Here is an 18160-nt window from a genome sequence, read left to right as displayed (position 1 = left end):
AAGTCTACTAAATTTCGGTCAACCGAAACTAATTTTTCAATGAATGAGCCAATGGGTGGGTGTGACGTTAGTATAGCATTCATATTAGTGACATTAGAATGAGTTGCATACTATCGCACCAAAATATCACCTCCAATTCTACGCTAACAAATAAATTATCTCCTTGGTAGTATTTTATTCCTTTATTTAGCAATAATACAAGAGTTTAAAAAATGAAACTAAATACTACAATGATTTAAAAATGACTATTTTAATTGAAAGGCGGACTTGTTTCGTTTGAGAAGAATTTTTCAGAAAAAAAACAGTAGCTTTGTTTTTCCCGATTTTGATTAGGATATTCTTTCTGAAAAATAACCATAATTGAATTTAAAGCATATTATTGTTAACTTTTTGTTGTCTCTTTTGATTAAGGATGATGCCCAAAAAAACCCTAGGCTAATGTAAGTTTATAGTTATTCTGTGCAAATCTATGAAACTGATGATGATGCTCTGTATTTTATTCAATTCAACTCTACACAAAAGAATTTACAAATTTTCATTGAACATCAAAATTTGCCTTGAATTATTGAATTTTATGAAATTTTCCGCCTTTTGTAACAGGGTCAACTGATAGGAATAACAGGACGAGTTGGTTGTGGCAAGTCATCATTTTTGATGGCACTTCTGGCTGAAATGGAGAAAACAGTTGGATTTGTGGCTGTTCCTGATGCTGAACATGGTAAATTACTTCCACATTCCACTACTGGATCTATTAATTTCCATCATTTCATCATATCCGATGCTTATCCGATATATATTCCTGGATCCATTGTCATTCTTATATTCGTGGGATACTATTTTATAAAAATTACCAGAATTAGGTTACTATTAATTATTTTGAAATTATAATTTTACTGTATTACTTTTCATGATATTTATAAATATATCTTCCTGGAAGTAATTTCTAATAACTATCTTTGTAGGAACGATGATATGGGATATAATTTTCAAGAACGTGAAGATCCCACTTGGAGCTATGATATTACTGATTATAATAATGACTACTGTTTTTCAATTACTGTTGAAAAAATCGAAGGCTATGGTGACAGATTTTTCTTCAAAAATTTGGAAAGCATGAACAATATCAATTATGTTTTTGGAAAACTTGTTTTGGCTTAGCAAAAGAATAAGCAAGACTTGACTATTTCACAGTTAAAATACCAAAAAATGGGACATATTGAGTGTGCAATTAAAGCCCCTGGTGAAGATGGAGTGACCAGTGAATTATTAAAGAATGCTGGAAGTGCGTTAACTAAAGAGGTTCATGCAATAATTTTGAAAATATGGATTGAGGAAGAACTGCCAGAAAGCTGGAAGGTAGGTGTGATATGCCCAATTTATAAAAAGGTGATAGAATGAATTGTGCTGAATAACCCTACTTAATATGGCATATAAGGTTTCCTCAAATCTCCTACTGCAGAAATTGAGTATTTACTCAGAGGAAATTGTTGGGGAGTATCAGTGTGGCTTCCGAAAGCAAAGAGGAACCGTGGACCAACTTTTTGTTATAAGGCAGATGATGGAAAAAGCATATGAGCATTCTATTGACCTACTACACATGCTGTTTGTGGATTTCCGTGAGGCATTTGATAGTGTAAACAGAGATAGCCTCTACTTTTACATGGAGCAAAAAGGAGTACCCAAAAAGCTTGTGATGTTGGTGAAAATGACATTGGATGATGCTAGAGCCAGAGTACTTGTGGATGGTAGATGCGGGTCCCAGTTTAGACTGTCAAGAGAAGTGCGGCAGGGAGATGCTCTATCAGCAACTATGTTCAATATTGCCATTCAGCAGGTACTGGAAAGTGAGACCAACACAGGTTGCATTGTTCACAAATCTAGACAAATCTGTGCATATGCCGACGATGTTGTACTGATTGCCAGAAACGAAAGAGAGCTGAAAGGTATGTTCGAGGATCTCATGATGGCAGGGAAGAAGATGGGCCTGGATGTAAATGCAGAGAAAACTAAACATATGAAAATAACAAAACATGTTGCTCAAAGAGTAAATGACTTCGAAGCTGAAGAATGGTCTTTAAAAGCATACAACATTCCCCATACCTGTGTGTTGACGTGAATAGTGCCAATAAGGTGAGTGACGAGATAAGACAGAGATTGATAGCTGGAAATCGTGCCTACTTTGCGAATATTAAATTAATTACCTCTCGGTCACTATCTAGAGCAACCAAGCTCAAAATTTACATGACACTGATAAGACCAATAATCACATACGGCTCAGAAACCTGGAATTTAACTGCAGTTGATGCCTCCAAACTGAGAGTTTTCGAAAGGAAGATTATTAGGCGCATATATGGAGGCATCAATGACAATTGAGTCTGGAGGAGACGGTCAAATGATGAAATAAATGAAATTCTAAAGGGTGAGGATGTGGTACGATTCATCAAATCACAAAGATTGCGCTGGGCTGGTCATGTAGAGAGAATGGCAGAACATCGAATGCCAAAAGCAATCATTTATAAGGCCCGGATGGAGGGTAGAAGACGACAAGGGAAGCCACGCAATCGATGAAGAGATAAAGTGGAGGATGATCTCCGGAGGATGGGAGCTGTGGCATGGAGACGAAAGGCATGTGACCGTGATGTGTGGAGGGCTCTAGTGCGAGAGGCTAAAGCTCACATCGAGCTGTAATGCCAGAAGAAGAAGAATACCAAAAATTCTACATTTCATTTAAAAACTTTTTGAGAGAAGACTTTTCATGTTATCTTGATTTAAAAAATGTTTACTCTCATATTCATAATTTTGGTCTCATAGCTGCTGGTGAGATAAATAATGGCCAGGTTGCACAAAAGCCCGGTTGCAAAAATAGTGATTGAATGCCACGAGAACCAATCAGTAAAGGTTTTTCCGAGAAAAAGTCTTCTCTGATTGGTTCTCGTGGAATTTAATCACAATTAAAATTCAACAGGCTCTTGTGCAACCGGAGCAATGACTTCTAATAAGTCTGATGTGACATATGTTTACTAGAATATAACGTTGCAACCTTGATTAGTCTCTCATATTAATTGTTTGTGTGTACTTCAGGATTTGGCTTTGTTAGTCAAACACCATGGCTTCAGCACGGCACCATCAGGGACAACATTCTCTTTGGCAGGCCATTCGATCACAACCGTTATAAGTAAGTGATACATTTGAAACAAATAATAATCTTCACTGTTCTCTTACACAATCGTGCATGCATTGATGATAGAATAACTAACATGGTCTAGTTACCGTAGTATGTGAATAAAAAAAACTACTCCGAATAGAAGAAATCATAATTAATATCAAATGGAAATTGATGAGAAATTGAATTTATTCAAATGCTAATCAATGAATAATTATTATTAAACGAAAATCCAGAGTTAAATGCTGTAAACCACCCCGAAGCCTTCTATTGAAGTCTCAAATCTTTGGATTTAAAACAGTAATTTTTTTACAATCTCTCAGTCTTTTTTTTAATAGTAATTTTTTATTCAAATAATCTTTATTATATTAAAACACTCTACGTTTTAATTCAGAAAACTTTGACAGCCAGATGTTTCCTCAAAGCTGGGGGCAACAGTTAACATGACAGTTATCATGCAGTTTTCCGATTTGACTCTTTTCAGATTTTTGTGTGGGGCGGAAGGATAGTGGAACAGGCCATATGACGGACAGGCGAGGCTCTCCGCTTTCAAGCCCGTTGTCTTTTCCGCTGTCATACAGTATTCCGCCTGTATGATGGAACGCTGTATGAAAGATGTATTTACATCTTGATATACATTCAATTTCAAATATTTATGTGAGCATCATCAAGAAAAAATAACTCTACATTTATAGTGTATTATCTGTTATTACCATTACTTAATTATTTCTGAGTAAATTTCAAAACAACTTTATTAAAAAGGCATTTTCTATTTTCAGGAAAGTTTTGAATGCATGTGCATTGAATGAAGATTTGCAGATATTGCCTGGAGGCGATCTAGCCAATGTAGGAGAGAGGGGTGCATCACTCAGTGGAGGACAGAAGGCTAGAGTTTCATTGGCAAGAGCTGTCTATCATGTCAGTCAATTCTATATTCGAATATTATTTGTTATAATGTTATATTCCAGGCATTTTAGTTTCAGCTTATAGTTATCAATAAATTTCTACAAATGGTCCTGAAAACTCTTTAACACCAAACATGAGCCAGCCAGGTCACTCGATATTATTATTATTATCTATAGATGGAAACTAATAAGAAATTGCATCTGTTCGAATGCTAATAAATTAATCATTATTGAACGAAAATTTGAATAATAATTATTCCTTGTTCTGTTCTCATTGTTCCACCAACCACTACACATTATTACGGAACTTCGTGTAGTATCACTAGGAAGAATTTCGACATCCGCCAGAAAAAGCATGTCTTCCATCTGACCAACACCATTATTTGGTTTGCTTAATCATTATGAAGCAAATTTATTGGTTTCGTAAAATATTACTAAATAATTATAATTAAATAAACAAGTGGAAAAAATAATCATGCAGAAAACTGCCCAATTAGATGAAAAATGTTTTGTTTGATAGATCAAATATCACTTTTTTGATTAGATCAAAATATTTTTTGTTTGCCAATGTTAGCTTTATGAACTAGAACTCATAAGATCTTAATATTGTATTCGTTTAGTTATTAAATTGAAATAGTTTCAAGACCATTTTATTTATAACTCAAGAGGAAAATATAATCGTAGATAAACATTTTTGTATGCTCATGGGAGTTTAATAAACTAGATACTCATAAGATCATGATATTTGTAAAGTTATAATTAAAAATGTTTCTTGTTGACAGGACCGTAACGTGTACCTTTTAGACGACATTTTCTCAGCTGTTGATCCACGGGTTGGGAGGCACATTTTCCACTTTTGTATTAATGGGCTTTTAAAAGAGAAAACGAGACTGCTCTGTACCCATCACACTCAATTCTTGCTTGGAGCTGACCAGGTTCTAGTTCTTGAGGAAGGCTCTATAATCAAACAAGGTAGGTCATTTTACAATATTGTATCTCGAAATGGTGAAATGGTTCTCGAAATTGCCCTGCTTGTCTGTATTATATTTCATGTCGATTTTCTATTGTGTTGAGATTCATATAATTTGTTCCTTTGTTTGACGGTTTTGATCTTTTTATTAGCGTCCAAACTGTTTGAAATTTGACTTTGAACTGGACAAAATTTGTCATGTTGTTTGGATGTTTAATGTCCTTTTTCAACTTTAAGAGCTCATAAAAACGCTTCTAAAACTTCAATCAAAGGAATAAATTATATGAGTCTTATTGGAAATTTCTTCCTCTTTTCAACCACATCCATAGAATCAGACTGTTTTTATTCTAGTTATTGACGTTTTTCAACAATATCAAAAAATCGATAGATCTCGAAAATTAAGAAACTATATTAGAAAATGTTACGAAACATTTTTTGTTGCGAATTTCATGTAGAATCAATTGTCTTCCGCTTATTTTTATTTCTATTGTTAAAATAATTCCAATTTAATAATTGAATGAATAAATGAATTTATTTCCTCCTCAAATTACAAATTACAAAAGTAGAAATTAAATAGTATCTTGGAAATTATACTGATCACGTATCCAGTTGTGTGATCAGATAATCAAAGTATAATTAACAAGGTAAAAACATTATCAACTTATAATAAATAATAAAAATAAACTTGTATGAAAAAAATAAAAGTAAAAGCTGTGAGTCTAGTCTAGGTGATTAAGATTGCTAAAACAATACTGAAACTACTGCCTGTAGCGCATGAGATGAAAAAAACAAATAAATTGAAACAGCCCAGAAAACCAAAAACTGGAATAAATGAAATGCATTTAAATGTTATAATTAATATAATTATTATAATTAATATAATACCGTACATGCCTTAGTGGAATAGTGATTCAATTGAATAATAATATTTTTATAAGAATGGTGCCGTTGAACAATGCTAGTTCAACCTGCACCATTATCTAACAACATTTCTAACCATCCATACGTCGTTCACTGTAAATAACCAGCTCTTTGCTCTCTCACAAAAGATAATATAGGAATCACACCTTCTGAATTCAATTGGCAATTTTTGTAAATATAAGGTCCTAAGTACATGAACGAGTGCCTAAAAATTTCCCTGCTCACCTTTGGTGTCCTACACAGTAGCTGGTTAACGCTTCTCATATTGTAATAAAGATTTCCCGTACCACAGTTTCCGCTTTTCAAATAAAACAATTTTAAAACTTTAAAAACGAATAAATTTTGGATAGGCATTATTTTCAAATTTACATACAAAGGAAAAGAACTCTCTCTTACATTTTTAAACATTATCAATCTTATATAATGATTCTGGGTTATTCTTAACCTATTAATAATAGTTTTAAAAGTTCCACCCCAACATACCAAACCATACTGTAATTGAGAGTGTATGAGAGCATAATACAATGTTTTCATTAGCTGCTCATCGCAGATGCTTCTCAGGAAATAGAACTTTCTTATTGCTCTTCTAACATTTACATGCAAATTTTGAATATGAGTTTTCCATGTCATTTTCTCATCATAAGTTAAACCCAAGTACTTTAATGACTTTACCTTTTCAATTTCTTCACAGAAATTTAATTAGAACAAAACTCCGTAGCTTAGTTGATAGCGCGCGCGGCTCATGAATCAAAGGTTGCGTTTCAAGACCTAGGCCTATCAAACTATTTTTTGCTGGAAATTTTCCAACTCTTATAAAGATTATCCTCGTAATTTTGAACAAAATAATGGATAATTATTCAATTTTTTAATGTTTCCTGGATATAAGAAGATAGCATTATTTTTCAACTCCAAATTTTCCCCAGTGCAAAGCACGGGTTACCTGCTAGTCTATAATATATACTTCTATAGTGAAGTATTCTTTCTTATTTAATTTGGGTTACAACTTTTCTAAATTATAAATTCCAAGTTTAAAAATATTTTGGACTCAATATTGGACAAAAATCATGAAGTGTGAACATAACCTATTTTTGGATAATTTCTTTCTAAATTTGGGAAAGGAACAGTTTTGGGCTTTAAGCCTGTTCTTCCTTTCCCAATCATTCATAGTTGAGAATGATATTGTATCTATCAATGTATAAATAAATGTAAATGTAGAAATATGTTTGTTTTATATTTTCATGTATTCACTATAAATATTTCATATTATTTATGAATAATTATTGTGTTATTCATATAATCACCAATTGTATAGGCAAATAATCTCATTCTTAATCGAATATGTATTCATCTTAACCAACTCTAGAACATGGTACGCCATAGTGGAGTAGGTCAATTCCAGACAGAAAACACTAAACATGTGAAAGACACATTATAAGAAATTCATGAAACTAACTATTGTATGTAATTTTAAACTATCTAATATTTTCTGTAATTTATGTAGTAGTTTAGTTTTTTGGGGAAATAAACTTTTTTTATTTATCTTATTGTTGTTGTTGGTTTGGCAGGTCGCCCTCAAGACGTACTACCTGACTACGAGGAGGACATGACCCAGAGCCAGCTGATGGAGACGGAAGTGGCGGGCTCCCCTACTGCGTCGATCGCCGGTGCCGCCTCCATCGCCTCCACGGAGCGAGCTCCACCAGTCGAGTCGGGGGTAGAGGCGGAGATGGAGGCGGAGACTGAAGAGTGGAGTGCCCGTGGCTCCGTGTCATGGAGTGTCTATTCGCGCTACTGGTCGGCCATCGGCTATGGACTGTCGGTTGCCATTCTTGCGTCCATCTTCTTCATGCAGGCGTCTCGTAACGCCACTGATTGGTGGCTAGCGCTGTGGGTCACCAATGCTCGTGGCTGGAATAGTACTGTCGGTCAGTTTTATAGTTTCATATTGTCTTCTGAACGTAAATGAACAATGGAGCAAACATATTTTCACGATAACGTTGGCCAAAAACGTTAATTACAGCTACTCACAGTAACTAAAGTTACTTATTTGTCTTATTCATTTATTGATTCAAGATACACAATTATTCATTAAAATAATTGGGGGAGGACCAACAGGCACAGCCTAAAACTCCCCGATTTTTTATTCATAGACTGGTCTAGAAAGTAGGTTATGTTCCTGCACTTTATAAAATATTTATCCAATTTACTGAACACGAACAAGAAATTTTGAATTTAGAAAGATTGGAAACCAAATTAAATAATATTTTTTATAAATAATCACTTTCACTAGACTCTTAAAATTACTGTAAAATATTGTCGAATTTGAAAAAGTTTGATAAGATAATTAGAAAAAACTTCTTCACTGTTCAACTTGGGTTTTTATCATAGTAAAACCTTGGAAAATTTTATCATAGAAAGCTTTAGAAAAAATTGAATTTAAGGCATTCCTATTAAGTCATCATGTATTACTTGTTCATACTTCTTTCAGCTGATAGATAAATTTCATTTTTGTTAATACAGGCTTGACTTTGGACTGGGAAGATAGCGACTCAGACTCTCGCAAGTATCTGACCGTTTATGCGTGCATAGCTGGGGTCAACTCACTTCTAACTCTGTTCAGAGCTTTTCTATTTGCTCTGGGAGGCATAACAGCTGCTTCAAAACTGCACAATGCATTGCTCAATACTATTATATCCGTAAGTATATGAATCATTTGAAAATGAATGTGTTGTGATCCGAACAATTTTTTCAATAACAATTATTCAATTTTCTATCAATCACAAAATAATGAAGGGTGTTATTATTATATTCAACTTGAAATTGTCACAACCGCTGATTTTTAAATACATTTGAGAAACTAGTTTCGACTGTTACCTACATACATCTTTAGTAAATTCAAAATTTTGCTAGTTTTATAAAAATTGATAATGTTGATTGATAATTTTTTAAAGTTGATTGATAATGGTGTAAGAACTGAGACTGGGGTTTCAAAATGGTTTATTAAACCAGTGACTGTTTTAAATTTCAAGTCGCTTCTATTCAATATGAGAATGATTTCACTCCTTTAAGATACAATATAACATGCTATCGGAAACGTCAAATAAAATACAAACAATATAACTTAAAACACAGATACATAGGTATGACAAAAATGGATGCACACCAAAACATCACTTTCACAACACAGAAAGTATTTTATTCAGTTACAACTCACAAGGGAACGATGCACAAATCGTGTAATTTGATGCAAGTTGGGCTTTATTTCAAAATCGAAATATTGTATTCATTACATTATCAACTGTATGAGTTTTCTTCGATAATTCAATACTAATATGTTTCTCGATAATTCATTAAACACTTCAACTACTTTCAAAATTTTTGTTTTTGAAATTAGGTGCCATAGTCTTGAATCTCTTCCATCGCTGATACACTATTCATAATATAAGATCTCATTTTTATTTCAAAACAAATATAGTTTGATACATTTCTTTGAGCCTGTGCTAATTTTACCTTCAACCGTTTTAAACCGAATTAACTGGTTGTATGAAAGCTTCCTGTTTTACCTTTCAAAATAGACAGTTTCTGTAATTACTATCAAAATAGATTTCCTTGTACAAGTTAGCAGTAAATCTTAAAGTACAGTCTCTAAAGCAAAAGAATGTCCAACAAATCACTCACACATGTGATATGTATTTCTTCAGATACTTTTTTTCGTTTTGTTTTGACAATAAATTCGTGATATTTTTATTATAATATGTATTCTTAATATGTATTCTTAGACAACTGATCTTTAAATCATTTCAGTAGTTGATTCAATGCTTGCTAGGCTACAATGGGTTATTTATCTACGATTATTATTGTCGTGTACAGGATCAGAGTACTACCTGACTACGAGGAGGACATGACCCAGAGCCAGCTGATGGAGACGGAAGTGGCGGGCTCCCCTACTGCGTCGATCGCCGGTGCCGCCTCCATCGCCTCCACGGAGCGAGCTCCACCAGTCGAGTCGGGGGTAGAGGCGGAGATGGAGGCGGAGACTGAAGAGTGGAGTGCCCGTGGCTCCGTGTCATGGAGTGTCTATTCGCGCTACTGGTCGGCCATCGGCTATGGACTGTCGGTTGCCATTCTTGCGTCCATCTTCTTCATGCAGGCGTCTCGTAACGCCACTGATTGGTGGCTAGCGCTGTGGGTCACCAATGCTCGTGGCTGGAATAGTACTGTCGGTCAGTTTTATAGTTTCATATTGTCTTCTGAACGTAAATGAACAATGGAGCAAACATATTTTCACGATAACGTTGGCCAAAAACGTTAATTACAGCTACTCACAGTAACTAAAGTTACTTATTTGTCTTATTCATTTATTGATTCAAGATACACAATTATTCATTAAAATAATTGGGGGAGGACCAACAGGCACAGCCTAAAACTCCCCGATTTTTTATTCATAGACTGGTCTAGAAAGTAGGTTATGTTCCTGCACTTTATAAAATATTTATCCAATTTACTGAACACGAACAAGAAATTTTGAATTTAGAAAGATTGGAAACCAAATTAAATAATAACTTTTAATAAATAATCACTTTCACTAGACTCTTAAAACTACTGTAAAATATTGTCGAATTTGAAAAAGTTTGATAAGATAATTAGAAAAAACTTCTTCACTGTTCAACTTGGGTTTTTATCATAGTAAAACCTTGGAAAATTTTATCATAGAAAGCTTTAGAAAAAATTGAATTTAAGGCATTCCTATTAAGTCATCATGTATTACTTGTTCATACTTCTTTCAGCTGATAGATAAATTTCATTTTTGTTAATACAGGCTTGACTTTGGACTGGGAAGATAGCGACTCAGACTCTCGCAGGTATCTGACCGTTTATGCGTGCATAGCTGGGGTCAACTCACTTCTAACTCTGTTCAGAGCTTTTCTATTTGCTCTGGGTGGCATAACAGCTGCTTCAAAACTGCACAATGCATGCTCAATACTATTATATCCGTAAGTATATGAATCAGTTGAAAATGAATGTGTTGTGATCCGAACAATTTGTTCAATAACAATTATTCAATTTTCTATCAATCACAAAATAATGAAGGGAAGAAATTTGATTGAAGCTACTATTTCAAGTGTTATTATTATATTCAACTTGAAATTGTCACAACCGCTGATTTTTAAATACATTTGAGAAACTAGTTTCGACTGTTACCTACATACATCTTTAGTAAATTCAAAATTTGCTAGTTTTATAAAAATTGATAATGTTGATTGATAATTTTTTAAAGTTGATTGATAATGGTGTAAGAACTGAGACTGGGGTTTCAAAATGGTTTATTAAACCAGTGACTGTTTTAAATTTCAAGTCGCTTCTATTCAATATGAGAATGATTTCACTCCTTTAAGATACAATATAACATGCTATCGGAAACGTCAAATAAAATACAAACAATATAACTTAAAACACAGATACATAGGTATGACAAAAATGGATGCACACCAAAACATCACTTTCACAACACAGAAAGTATTTTATTCAGTTACAACTCACAAGGGAACGATGCACAAATCGTGTAATTTGATGCAAGTTGGGCTTTATTTCAAAATCGAAATATGTATTCATTACATTATCAACTGTATGAGTTTTCTTCGATAATTCAATACTAATATGTTTCTCGATAATTCATTAAACACTTCAACTACTTTCAAAATTTTTGTTTTTGAAATTAGGTGCCATAGTCTTGAATCTCTTCCATCGCTGATACACTATTCATAATATAAGATCTCATTTTTATTTCAAAACAAATATAGTTTGATACATTTCTTTGAGCCTGTGCTAATTTTACCTTCAACCGTTTTAAACCGAATTAACTGGTTGTATGAAAGCTTCCTGTTTTACCTTTCAAAATAGACAGTTTCTGTAATTACTATCAAAATAGATTTCCTTGTACAAGTTAGCAGTAAATCTTAAAGTACAGTCTCTAAAGCAAAAGAATGTCCAACAAATCACTCACACATGTGATATGTATTTCTTCAGATACTTTTTTTCGTTTTGTTTTGACAATAAATTCGTGATATTTTTATTATAATATGTATTCTTAATATGTATTCTTAGACAACTGATCTTTAAATCATTTCAGTAGTTGATTCAATGCTTGCTAGGCTACAATGGGTTATTTATCTACGATTATTATTGTTCGTTTTACAGGCTCAGAGTACATTTTTCGATGTCACTCCAGCAGGAAGGATATTGAATAGATTGTCATCGGACACTTATACAATAGATGACTCCTTACCTTTCATTGCCAACATATTCCTCGCACAGCTATTCGGTCTCATAGGTGGGTTCCACTTATACTACATATGCATGTAATTATAGGTCCAAGCTGTCTAAGCAGTGAGATACATAATATTTATATATAGTCCAGTCAATATAGACATAAAAAAGGGGGTGTGCTTGCAATTTATATTGTAGTTCTGATTTTCTAATATATTATTTGGGTACATAAGAGAAGTCCAGAACCAATTTCTTCATGCAAAATTTCCTTGTGCTAGATCCAGAGTGGCCCAAAAAACTCGTATTTTCGGCTCATTTTCCAGTTTTCAGCTATTTCTTCCAAATCTCGTAATCAGACAGAAAAATTTGCTCTCGCCTTTTGTTTGAATTATAAAATTCTGAATAGAATGAGATAATCGCGAACTCTCTATCTCCAATGAGTACTGAGTTATGATTTTTCAAAAATTAAATTTGAAGAAAAAATCAATTTTGATGAATTTTAGTTTTTGATCAACAATATCTTCCTATTGTTACCATTTAGATGTATAATTCAAAATCCCTCTGGGCGTATGTTTGTGCTCTACAATCTGAGATCAGGGAGAGCGCTCTATCTCAAATAGATTTCCAGGTACACCTGATAACAATGCTCCTTGTATTGTGAAAAACACCTAATTTTCAGCTTCAATTATCATCACCAACTACATTGTCTTCAAATTGATATTTCGCACAATGACATAAGTTCATGAGATTATGTTCTATGAGAATCACCCGTTAGATAAACTTCATTTCAGTATTTCCTAGTGGAGAGGCGCGCCTAAGGACACCTCAAGGATCAAAATTACAAACACTTATAACTTTTGACACAATGCTCAGATTTCATTGTACTACACTTCATTCTTCTCGGCTCGTCAAGGCGGTCCAAAATCATGCATCATAAGTCTAATTCGGTAGAAAAATGGAAAATTTATTGTTTAGTGTACTTAAGCCCATATTCCAATACACAAAAAATGGCCAAGAAATTGGTTCTGGACTTCTCTTATGTACCCAAATAATATATTAGAAAATCAGAACTACAATATAAATTGCATGCACCAATGTATATAGTGACTGGACTAATAGGCAACTTCTCTTTTGTGTTTGAGGTATATTCCAATGTGTTTCCTCGGCTAGATTCTGTTGCTGCTGAATGGCTTGTAACTCAATCTCATGAGCCTTCCTGATCAGATTTTCATTTCACTTTTTCACTACACATTTTATTCATGATAATTCCGTACATGACATGTAGTACTGTACTGCTGTTAAAGTTGAACTAGTTACTTATTAGATCATTCTGTAACTATTCATCCACTCAAGGCTCATGGTATCTTTTGAAATTAGTTGAATTTGAACTTGAATTTATTATTCATTGAATTTTTTGTAATTACAATTTTCAATTTTGTTTGTAACGAACAGGAACAGTGATAGTGACAGTCTATGGATTGCCTTGGATCACGCTACTCCTACTGCCTCTCATTCCAATCTACCTGTGGATTCAGAATCATTACCGGCTGACGTCCCGAGAACTGAAACGACTTTCTACCACATCACTGTCGCCGCTATACTCCCATTTCAACGAGTCCCTCGAGGGTCTAGTCACTATCAGAGCTTTCAGAGCCTCTTCTAGGTGAGAAAAATGTTAAAAAGAAATCAATATAACCTTTCGATTGTGTAGTTTGAAATTAGAGCTTGAAGCAGTTCGAGCAGTTGAAGCAGTACAACCAGTAACTAACTAGCTATTTTACTATCCATGACGAACTGCAAGCTAATAATTCGTTTTGAACTATTTTTGACAACACTGCAGTCTAATTATTGAATAATAGTAATTAAAAACTACGTGAGTATTAGTTTTTAATAATTATCATTCAAAAATTAGACATTAGTAACGTCAAAATAGTTCAAAACGAATTAATAACAAACTAGCCTGTTTTATCATCTCATATTTTTAATGAATATTGTCAATAAATGAACTAATTATGCTGACTCTCATGTTTGCTATCATGACTTGAAAAACATTAAGATCTATTAGTTCTGTGAACAGTAACAAAGGTCTTGAAGTTAAGAGCTAAAGGTTAAGTTAAAGAATAGGGACATTCAAATTCTGAACTTTAATAACTATAACTGTAATAATCACTGGAGACTTGTAAAAGAATAAAAAATTCATAGAACATGTCTTGTTATGAAATACTGTAGTGGTTAGGTATGTGAGATAATTAGATGCTTATTCTTCTTATATTTCTTGCTTTGCTGATCTAATACAGGATACGTCGAATCACTTCTGCCCCACAAACTTATCAAATAGCCAAAACCCAATTTTTCAAAGAAAATCAACATTTATTAGAGAAATTATATCCAATGAGGGAATGTCTGTTAATATAATAATATTTTAATACTAGGTAAGGCCTTTATGATCAGTTCTTCATTAAGTGCTCAACTACTCAACGCTCAGAGAATTCAATATCGTTGATCAAAAGTAGCTATTTTAATTCTAATGATTCAATTTTTTGGTGGTAATAAATGTCATGATTCATTTATTTATTTAAATCCTTTACAGATTTTGGAGACATAATGAGCTCTGTCTTGAAAGCAACCAGAAAGTGCAGCTAGCCAGTCTTATTGCTAATCAGTGGTTAAACCTTCGCCTGCAATTGATAGGAGTTGCAATGGTTACCAGTGTCAGTGTACTCTCCATCTTCCAACATGCCTACAATATTGCTAATCCAGGTTTGTTGATGTCATTTTCAATGTTCAATACTATTTATTTATAAACTTTAATCTATTTCAAATGACTGCTAGTCAATAATAATGGATTGAATGGAATGTTAATAGCCTGTTCTGTTCTGTTCTGTTCTGTTATTCCACTATAATTGAAATTGGAAATTCATGTTTCACATTTATAATACTCGAGTAAAATTATTTGTATTTAATGTTTCTGAACTTTCTTTACCTTTATCCTTGAGCGCTCCAAGGTGGTCTTAAAAAAATAGAATTCGATAATATTTTCCAAGTTTCAGATTTGTTATCTCTTCAACCGTGCATCCTAGCTCAAAAGTGTGAGAGAATTTTATTTTCTAGCGCTCCAAGGTTGTCTTATTTCATACATCACATGTTGAAAATTTTGATTTATAATTCGAACATTTTTTTTCAGTTCCACATTTCAAGTTTCAGATTTTTTTATCACTTCAACCGTGCATCCTAGCTCGAAAGTATGAATAACTTTTATTTCTCAGCGTCCACCACCGATCCCATTGCATATATATCATCATACTCTAAATCCAATTTGTATGTGACTTGTGTCTGTGTAGTGATGTTAGTGAGTGTAGCGAGTTCTACTGTTCTCCGAACTACTAGTATACATTGGTGCTTGCAATAATATTGTAGTTCTGTTTTTTTATATATAGAAGTCCAAAACCATTTTTTTTATTCAAAATTTCCTTGTTCTAGATACAGAGTGACCCAAAAACATCGTATTATCATTCGGAGCTCTCTATCTTTAATGAGTACTGAGTTAAAATTCTTCAAAAATTAGTACAACTTGAAGAAAAAAAATTAATTTTGATGAGTTTTAGTTTTTAATCAACAATATCTTCCGATTGTCACCATTTACATATAATCCAAATATCTCTGGGCGTAATTTTGTGGTCTACGACCTGAGACAAGGTAGAGCGCTCCATCTCACATAGATTTCCAGGTACTCCTGACAATTGTATTTTGAAAAAAACTCAATGTCTTCAACCATCATCACTAATTTCATTGTCTCCACATTGAAATTTAGCAACATTATATAAGTCCTATGAGTTACCCTCATAACTTGCGACACATTTGTCGGTATATGTATCGATGTTGCATAAATATTCAAGTATTAAATTATGAATTTTTGAATTGGTAGATGAATGTAAATAGAAAGGCAGTTGATAAATGTGAACTGTGTTGGCAGGTCTGCTAGGTCTAGCGCTGTCGTACGTGCTGGGCGTGACGGGTCAGCTGGGCGGAGTGGTCTACGCGTTTGCCGAGACAGAGCGTGAAATGGTGAGTGTGGAGCGAGTGGACCAGGCTCTACGCCAAATCCGACCCGAGCGATTCGCCAGCAAGGTGGCGCCGCCATATGCATGGCCCAGTCAGGGCGTCATCATATTCAACAACGTCTACCTCAGATATCGGTAAGCACCTCTTTTCAAATTTAAATTTAAATTTATTTGTTCTCTTACAAAGTCATACATACGATTACATATCTAGAAATAGAAAATCAAAGTTCCCTTTTAAAAAGATTTTATTCACAAGTTTTAAAAAGGGGTACTTAGATTTTTATTTCTTGATAAATAAGAGTTACCAAAAATTTGATACAATCACATTATATCAACAAAAATAAAATTATCAACACTTAGCCTCGTTGAACTCACGTCGATTTTTTAATATCTGTCTTTTTATATCTCTATCTATTTATTTATCGATTTATCTTATATCTCTCTTTTTTCCTCTCCATAGTGAGGTTCATGCTATGATAAAATAAATTAATTATTACTAAACGAAAATCCCAATTAAATGCTGTAAATCACCCCGAAGACATCTGCTACTGCAAATATTGAGAACAAGGTTGCTGATTTTATAGTGGGAAATAAATTGTTAATTGCATTTGTTCAAATGCTAATTAATAAATAATAATCATTAAATGAAAATCCTAATAGAATGCTGTAAATCACCCCGAAGACTTCAGCTACTGCATATATTGACAACAGGGCTAACAGCTAGATGGAAATTCAATGAGAGCTACTATTCGAAAAATGATTTGCCTGCCCGGGAATCGAACCCTGTATCTTCTAATTGCCAGTGAGGAAATGTAATGCTTATCCTTACATAGTAGCTCTCAACGAATTTCCATCTAGCTGTTAACCCTGTTGTCAATATTTGCAGTAGCAGAAGTCTTCGGGGTGATTTACAGCATTTAATTAGGATTTTCATTTAATACTAATTATTTATCAATTAGCATTTGAACAAATGCAATTTCTAATTCATTTTCCACTATAAAATAAATTGGTCACAATGTCAGTGAAGAAAGATAAGATAACAGCGTGCCTTGCCACTGCCTTCTATGGAGGACTGTTGATTTATCACAGCTGACAGCCGGTATAACTAAGGTAATATTAACTGTTCATTCTTGTTAAAAATAATCAATTATATTTTATCCGCCAAAAATAGTTATTTGTGAAAATAGTGCGCAAAGTGACAGTTTGCTGCACCGAAAGAAACGTTTACGCACGAGCCGTAGGTGAGTGCGGAATAATGGTTTCTTGAGTGCAGCAAACGTACTTTGCGCACGTATTTTACATTAAATTTTTCCTACAGTTACCATTGAATATGAAAAGTGGGTAATTATGGGTAAAATTCCCTGAAATCCATCAAATGTTTTTCTGTGTAATTTTATTATTAATAAAAACCTTGATTTATTTAAAATGGAATAATAATACAGTAATTGAATTAATCAAGGCACATAATGGCAAGGCAACGCCGTTCTCCACTGCCATATTATAACGTGGACCACAGTCAGTGTTACCAACTTAATTTTGATTTTTCTGCACTGGTGCTTCATATAACCTACTAACTATTTTGCGTTGTCATGCTGCAAATCTGGAGTACGCAAAGTAATACTTTGCGCACTAGAGCGGAAAAGTGATTCTTTGCGGCCTGCAATCAGTGCAGAAATGGTCACTTTTCAAGGTATCTGTAGGAAAAATATATTTTTCAATGATTTAATAATACATTTTCATAATTGAGATTAGATATATTGTTAATTAGTTATATTTCTACATTGTTGGAGAACGATCTGGTAACGTTGCGGAGCTAGGAAAGGATAGTACTATATGCTTTGTCGAATGATAGACAAGGATAACACCAATTTCA

At 33.6% G+C, this 18160-nt stretch overlaps 1 protein-coding gene across 2 annotated transcripts in view; it reads left to right on the top strand.

The window, feature by feature from the left end:
• Nucleotides 1–18160, top strand: part of LOC111055446 (multidrug resistance-associated protein 7) — a 40665-nt gene that overhangs the window by 17223 nt on the left and 5282 nt on the right. For both annotated transcript variants that reach the window (XM_039427831.1, XM_039427829.1), the window contains exons 13-22: nt 601–718; nt 3082–3175; nt 3943–4081; nt 4851–5040; nt 7525–7884; nt 8480–8655; nt 12158–12290; nt 13679–13889; nt 14817–14986; nt 16200–16422. In XM_039427831.1, the coding sequence (XP_039283765.1) occupies nt 601–718; nt 3082–3175; nt 3943–4081; nt 4851–5040; nt 7525–7884; nt 8480–8655; nt 12158–12290; nt 13679–13889; nt 14817–14986; nt 16200–16422 (1814 nt within the window). The remainder of the gene's footprint in view (nt 1–600; nt 719–3081; nt 3176–3942; nt 4082–4850; nt 5041–7524; nt 7885–8479; nt 8656–12157; nt 12291–13678; nt 13890–14816; nt 14987–16199; nt 16423–18160) is intronic.

Source organism: Nilaparvata lugens, chromosome 5 (assembly GCF_014356525.2).
Source record: "Nilaparvata lugens isolate BPH chromosome 5, ASM1435652v1, whole genome shotgun sequence".
NCBI lineage: Eukaryota > Metazoa > Arthropoda > Insecta > Hemiptera > Delphacidae > Nilaparvata > Nilaparvata lugens.
This window is presented reverse-complemented; position numbering and strand designations above follow the sequence as displayed.